Raw genomic sequence first — 7,500 nt, forward strand, 5'->3', positions numbered from 1 at the left:
ATGAGAGAACGTAATTGTGGCTTTGTGGCCTATATGAGTCGCAAAGATGCTGAGAGAGCTTTAAAAACTCTGAATGGTCGTTTTATAATGGGTTACGTTATGCGTTTGGGTTGGGGCAAAGCGGTACCAATACTCAATCAGCCCATCTTTATACCACCACCACTATTGGAACTAACTATGCCACCACCACCCTCTGGTTTACCATTTAATGCTCAACCACCGCCCACTGAATTGCCCAATGTTCCCAAAAAGAACTATAAAGAGTATACAACAGAGGAAGAGAAAGAAAATATGGAAAAGGTAAAAGAAGAGTACAAAATTGTGTTATAAATTCATTCTAACATTAACAATTTATTCTTTAAAGGTTTTAAAGAAGTGTGTGGTTAAAGTTATTATACCAACAGAGAAGTAAGTGCATTCTTTATTCTTTATATTGTTACTTTAATGCTTTTCTTCTAGATCTGTTTTACATATTATACATCGCATGATAGAGTTTGTTATACGTGAAGGCCCCATGTTTGAGGCTTTAATAATGAGTCGTGAAATTGAAAATCCCCTCTTTTCATTTCTATTTGACAATGAGAGTCCGGCTCATATTTACTATCGATGGAAATTATTTTCTTTGCTACAGGGCGATACGCCCAACGAATGGAGTGAAAAAGAATTTCGCATGTTTAAAGATGGTCCCATTTGGAAACCTCCGGTGGCAAACTTTTATACTCAGGGAATGTCAGATGATTTGGTTATAGATCCAGATGCACCAGAGTCTCATAAAGGAGCATTGTCAACTGCGTAAGTATGAAGTTTTCCATAAAAGTAGGTAGTTAAAGAATTTTTCTATCAAGACAAATTTTAGTCGAAATGTTCTGTAGAAATTTTCTTACAAAAGAAATTTTTCCTCAAAATTTTCTTATGGAATAAATTTTTCGTCGAAATTTTTCTATAAAGATTTTTTTTTTATATTGAGCCAATTTTCGTTATTTTATTATTTTTCGTCGAATTTTTTCTGAAAAGAAAATTTTTCGTTAAATTTTTTTCAGTTCTAGTTCGGTTCTAGTTCAGTTCTAGTTCAGTTCTGGTTCAGTTCTAGTTCAGTTCTAGTTCAGTTCTAGTTCAGTTCTAGTTCAGTTCTAGTTCAGTTCTAGTTCAGTTCTAGTTCAGTTCTAGTTCAGTTCTAGTTCAGTTCTAGTTCAGTTCTAGTTCAGTTCTAGTTCAGTTCTAGTTCCGTTCTAGTTTAGTTCTGGTTCAGTTCTGGTTCAGTTCTAGTTCAATTCTAGTTCAGTTCTATTTCAGTTCTAGTTCGGTTCTAGTTCAGTTCTAGTTCAGTTCAGTTCAGTTCTAGTTCAGTTCTAGTTCAGTTCTAGTTCAGTTCTAGTTCAGTTCTAGTTCAGTTCTAGTTCAGTTCTAGTTCAGTTCTAGTTCAGTTCTAGTTCAGTTCTAGTTCAGTTCTAGTTCAGATCTAGTTCAGTTCTAGTTCAGTTTTAGTTCAGATCTAGTTCAGTTCTAGTTCAGTTCCAGTTCAGTTCTAGTTCAGTTCTAGTTCAGTTCTAGTTCAGTTCTAGTTCAGTTCTAGTTCAGTTCTTGTTCAGTTCTAGTTCAGTTCTAGTTCAATTCTAGTTAAGTTCTAATTCAGTTCTAGTTCAGTTCTAGTTCAGCTCTAGTTCAGTACTAGTTCAGTTCTAGTTCAGTTCTAGTTCAGTTCTAGATCAACTTTAGATCAGTTTACTCTGTATAAAAATTCGCTAATTCTATTTTATCTCCACCGCAGTCAACGCGATCGTTTGGAAGATCTTATACATTATCTAACGCCCGAACGTACTAAAATTGGTGATGCCATGATCTTTTGCATTGAACACGCCGATGCTGCCGATGAAATCTGCGAATGTATTGCTGAATCTTTGGCCAATCCTGCAACATTGCCTTCCCGGAAAATTGCACGCTTATATCTGATATCAGATATACTAAACAACTGTACTGTTAAAGTATCAAATGTGTCCTTTTATAGAAAAGCGTGAGTACACTTAATAATACTTGACAGGAGATGAAGATTTTTAATATTTTATCGTGTTTGTTTGTAGAATTGAAAAACATCTGCTGGAAATTTTTGAAAATTTACACACATTCTTTAATAATATTGAAAGTCGCCTTAAAGCGGAGGGTTTCAAAACTCGTGTATTAAACGTTTTAAAAGCCTGGGATGATTGGGCTGTATATTCGAAAGAGTTTTTGGCACAATTGCGTTCGATATTTTTGGGAAAACAGGTAAATAGGCGGTAGGTTATAGAAGATTCCAATATAAAAGAAAATTATATTCTATAGAATCAGACTCCAGCTACACCACCGCCTCAGGAAGAAGTCAAAGAGATGGAGGAAGAAGAGGACATAGATGGTGCCCCTATGTCTGGTGATGAAAAGGATGATGAGGATTTAGATGGTGTACCCTTGGATGGCGCTGCTTTATTAAAGGGTGTACTTATGCGTGGTCTACCGGATACCAAAAAATCTACACCACGTCGTAGTCAAGATGTTAGTTGTGATGCTGATTATAACGATGATATAGATGGTGTTCCATGTACGACGTTTTTTTTTTGAAAATTTTTATAATATTTTACAAAATATTTAAACAAATTTTATTTTTAGTGGATGATGATATCGATGGTGTGCCTTTGGAAAAAGACTTAAACGATACTGGTGATATGGGCGGTAGCAAACAATCCACCAAACCACGGGCATTTATACCCTCAAAATGGGAAACTATTGATCCAGAACAAGTAGAAGCTCAAGCTGTTACCACTAGCAAATGGGATACTTTAGATGCACCTGAAGCTCCTAAGTTTTATGCTAATTCTAGCGATGATGATGATGATAATGAAAATAATCTTAGTTTTGATGAAATAAAACGTAAAAAATTACGTGAAATTGAGGTAAAAACAATGCAATATCAAGATGCTTTAGAAGCAGGTGATATAGAAGTTAAAACGGGCTTAACGGTAGCCGAACAAGTGGAGCATTATCGCAAACGTTTAATGAAAAAGGTAAGTATCGTAGGAGACAACTTAAATAAGCCACAAAAAAATGTTGTTTTCTTGTCCCTAGGATTGTTTAACCGAAGCCATGGATTCACCCTTAAGTTATATGCACAATAAGGAATCTAGCCCTGACAGTCCTAAAAAAATACGCCATCGCAAACGTTCTCCATCGCCCAGTCAACATTTCAGTAGCAGTGCACGTTCCAGTCCGGCACGTACAGCACGTAAACGTTCCGTATCACCCTATAAAAGTAGCAGCAGTCGTCGTGAGCGTTCGCCCACTTCAAGCAGTCGTGACAGTACTAAATACAGCAAGCGTCATCGTTCGCGTAGCCTTTCTTCTTCTCCACCCCATCCGCTAGAGAGAACACCCTATGTATCCAAATCCACGCGTTACGATAGTCCACATTCTTCTTCCTCAAGATCGAAAAGGTTGGTTTTATTCTTAAGCTTCTTTCCCCCCCCCAGAAAACATGAATAGTACATTTTTTCTTTCTTATTAGATCACCCTCCAGCGGTTATTCTCGTTCATCTAAGCGTGATTTGGAACGTGATTCATATTCTAGTGGTAGCGGACGCAGTGAAAAACATAAACACAAACATAAGCATTAAATTTCCACAATAGTTTATCCCGGAGACTTATTCAAAAGCTAATTATCAACAATTATGGAGTATGTACTAGAATTTAAGTTAAAACACAAATTGTGTGTTTTATTTTTCAAAATTTATTCAAGAATAAAATCGATACAAAAAATTAAAAAAAAAAGATAACTTAAAAATTTGTGTTTTTGTAGTTTTATATAAAAAATTATAAATAAGACGATCCTGTTAAAAAAATTCTTTTGTTGTACAATTTCAAATAATACTCTTAAATTATATAGCAGGAAAGGGAAAACAAATGTAACAGTGTGTTTATATAACTATGTGTATTTAAAAAGAAATTAGTTTGCGCGGTTTTAACTCATAATTTTACCAGGTTTCCTTTAAATAATTCGCCATTAGTTTTTTTTCACCACATATCACATCAACTGCATTCGAAGAAACTTGTTTAAATAACAAGTATTGTTTTTTTAAAGTTTTGTTAAAACAATTAAATTGTATTGATTTCGGTTTCCTGTTTATAGACCTCAATAATGTCTTCAATTATTTCCCAGTGTTTATCCTTGCTTATGTCCGAAACAAATGGCTGCAAGGAAAATATGCAATGTTATTTAAAATATTAATGTTTTTATGCTTCCAAACTTACTGTATACCACATAGAGGCATCATCTGATTCATCGGTTAGTGGTACTTGTACACCGTATGTTTGTAGGGCTAACGATAGACAGCAAATGGCAATGTGTGTTGGTTTGTGATTAAGAATTTTGTTTGAATGATGAAAATCTTGTAGAAATGATGCTGCTGTTTTAGCTATGGGCACTGATGACCAGACATTGCTACCCAACCAGTCTTGTAATGTTTTCATATAGTAGAGTAAGAACTGCAAAAAAATTAGAAAACAAATTTTCAACATCTCTCGATAACTTGTATATACATATAGACAATTTTCGATAACTCTTTCTCCGTAGTCGAAAAGATCGTTTTTATCACTATAGAGAAACATTTTGTTAATTATTGATAACTTTTTCTATAGAAAATTAACTATAACTTTCCTCTATAGAGAATTATATCAATAGTTATCGATAACTTTTCTTTATTTATAGAAAATATTGGAAATTATCGATAACTTTTCTTTTTTTGAGAAAAATGTCGAAAGTTAGGACATTATTCGTTATACAAAGAAAATTTTTAATAATTTTGGACAGATTTTCTATATTTAGAGAAAAAATATTGATAATTATCAACAACTTTTCTATTTAGAGACAATTATCGATAAATTTTCTATATTTGGAGAATTTTTTTTTTAATTATCGATAAGTTTTCTCTATAAAGACAAAAAGTATCAATAATTATACTTTATTTTCTTAATATATAGAAAAATATCGATATTTTATCGATAACTTTTCTCCAAGGATAAAAATTTTGACGACTATAAATAAATATCAAATATAAATGAACATTTTCGATAAATCTTCTTTAAATAGAGAAAATGTTCGATATCTTTTATCTATATAAAATGAGCGATAAGTTTTCTCTATATACAGAACATTAATCGATAACATTACAAGAGAAAACTTTCATTAACTTTCTATAATAATCGATAAACATTCAGCCATCAATTTACCTTATGTGGATGTTCAATATTCAAATCAAATTTCAATGTGCGAGCTATTAGTAATTCCGCCTGAACAATAGCATCACGCATTGACCAATATTCATCGCCCAGCTCTAATGGCGAAGCTCCACGATTAAGAGTACTGTGAGCTACATTTATAACATCACGAATTTTAACAGGATCATCTTTGATTTTTCCAGCCAAATAAAGGGATGAAGCAGCAATTAACTACAATGATTTTGGAGGAAAAATTCAAATACATAATTGTATTAATAAATTGTACCATATGGAGCGTAGAAAAATCGATGTTCTTCCATATGGTGTGGAATTGTTTGCAATTAGAATTGCTCTTCAAATTTACTTACATATTCATCATAATCAGTGGTATCGACTTCTCTAAAGAATCGATGATAAATTATAGCAGCACTGGCTGATGTCAAAGGTTTTATTTGTAACTTAATGGCACATTCAAACAAGAAACGAGCCACTACGCCAGGTTTGTCAATTTTTCTATACATTAAAAAAACATAAAAGTAAAATTAATAATTAACTAAATATTGAATTATTAACAAATATTGAATCTATGAAAGAGAAATTAATTACCTGTAGTCGGTGGGTTTGACTTTTTGTAATTTACTCTCTTGGGCACGATTTTGCAAAGACAATACATCCACAATGTTCTTCATATTTGTAGTAGTTGTGTCGATGGTTTGATTGTTTGTAGCTGGAATATTTATTTCAGTTGTAGGTGTTGAAAAGAAGTCAAACTTCCTTACACGTGGAGGTTTTGCTTTGAATTTTCAAGAAGCTAAGTCTGAGGCAAAGAATTGAAAGTGAAATTTTCTTTGTTAATTGAATATTTATTATAGTAGATACTTAGGCATACACATATATTTTAGTGACCCCCTAATTAATATATATACTAAAAAATCAGGTCAATCAACTTATGGAAACACTTTTATATTTTTACTGAAACCTTTTTTAATTTCAGCATTTCTTTTAACATAAATTAAGTCATTCAATTTACATTCTACTTTGTGTGTAAAAGAAAACTAGTTTGACTTACATTTTATTTAATAAATTTTCAATATTTTATTGGGAGGAGAAATTTGTTTGTGTGTGTTATTAATAATAAAAAAAACTTGTATATTTTCTCGAATGCAAGTAAACTAAACAAATGCACGAGATGTATTGAAACATCGATACAGGGTTGTTTTGTTTATATACCGGTTCTTATTTGTCTTCTTCTTTTTATTGTCTAATAACAGGGTTGATATTCTTGTTTAATATAAAGAGTTGCCATATTAGAGGTAGCATAGTGGTGGGTTATTAGCGATACATATTTTTGAAAATCAAGAAATAACTGTAAATTTGTAAAAGCAGGCTACACAGAAAATATAATAACAACTCTAAACTTATTAAGGAATATTTTATTTCAACAAAATTTAATTTAAAATTGTGTTTTAAATTAAATTTATTATAAGGAAGATTAACGTTATTTTTAATTATTTGAATAATCTGGCAACATTTCAAACAGGATGTTGTTATAAACACCAAATAAAGGAAGAGTTGTATTTGCAACTGCATACAAAAAGGAAAAAACATAACAATACCAACAACAACAACAATAACATGTTTACTGTTAAAAAAATCTACCACACATTTTACAGACATTTATTGATTTTCCTATAAGATATACTTTATTCTCGCTAAATACAAACAGAAAAAATACAAAAATTTGCACTAATAATTAAAAACAAAAAAGAAAATTAACTAAAATAAATAAATTTAAATAAAAACAACAACTACAATAACTATAAAGTAAGTTCAGTGTAATTAAGAAAATCTAAAAAAATAAACAAATTTACGTTTCATATCACGAAAGTGTGGAAAATTCTATTATGTATTTTTCTTCGTTGGTGCACAAAATATGAACAAATTATAAATAAACTAATAAATTATTAATAATAAATAAAATTTATTATTGTTTTTAGAATTCAAAGTAAAATATTTGTAAATGACCCTGAACTTTTAGAAATAGATAAATAGAAATTAAAAAGATTTTCTCGTTTAAGTTTATTTTGATGGACAATAAAATAAACACAGGAGAATTAAAAAAGTGAATTCATTAAAGATTAAAAAACATAAATCGGAAATGATTTGTAAGTGTTAAACATCGCAATTTAATATGAACAATGGTCCATGGTATTAACGAGAGAATAGACTGTTCTGAGTCTTGACTAGAGACCAGTCTAT

At 31.3% G+C, this 7,500-nt stretch overlaps 2 protein-coding genes across 2 annotated transcripts in view; one reads left to right on the top strand and one right to left on the bottom strand.

The window, feature by feature from the left end:
• LOC119610248 (U2 snRNP-associated SURP motif-containing protein) overlaps positions 1-3,795 on the top strand; it is a 4,839-nt gene extending 1,044 nt beyond the window's left edge. The window contains exons 5-13 of the mRNA XM_037965382.1: positions 1-300; positions 365-408; positions 460-792; positions 1,769-2,011; positions 2,079-2,262; positions 2,320-2,572; positions 2,641-3,035; positions 3,097-3,461; positions 3,533-3,795. The exon at positions 1-300 is cut by the window's left edge and continues 90 nt beyond it. Of these exons, the coding sequence (XP_037821310.1) occupies positions 1-300; positions 365-408; positions 460-792; positions 1,769-2,011; positions 2,079-2,262; positions 2,320-2,572; positions 2,641-3,035; positions 3,097-3,461; positions 3,533-3,641 (2,226 nt within the window). The 3' untranslated portion in view covers positions 3,642-3,795. The remainder of the gene's footprint in view (positions 301-364; positions 409-459; positions 793-1,768; positions 2,012-2,078; positions 2,263-2,319; positions 2,573-2,640; positions 3,036-3,096; positions 3,462-3,532) is intronic.
• A 245-nt stretch (positions 3,796-4,040) lies between these two features.
• LOC119610249 (cyclin-Q) lies at positions 4,041-6,490 on the bottom strand. Its single transcript, XM_037965383.1, has 6 exons — positions 6,311-6,490; positions 5,848-6,058; positions 5,610-5,754; positions 5,254-5,472; positions 4,276-4,509; positions 4,041-4,215 (listed from the first exon to the last, which is right to left on the bottom strand). Exons 2-6 carry the CDS (start codon positions 5,928-5,930, stop codon positions 4,120-4,122), a joined length of 777 nt encoding a protein of 258 aa, XP_037821311.1. The 5' UTR covers positions 5,931-6,058; positions 6,311-6,490; the 3' UTR covers positions 4,041-4,119.
• Between the last annotated feature and the right edge of the window lie 1,010 nt (positions 6,491-7,500).

This window comes from Lucilia sericata, unplaced genomic scaffold, assembly GCF_015586225.1.
Source record: "Lucilia sericata isolate MDLA Ls3-8-SP2 unplaced genomic scaffold, ASM1558622v1 Contig001144F_arrow, whole genome shotgun sequence".
Lineage (NCBI taxonomy): Eukaryota > Metazoa > Arthropoda > Insecta > Diptera > Calliphoridae > Lucilia > Lucilia sericata.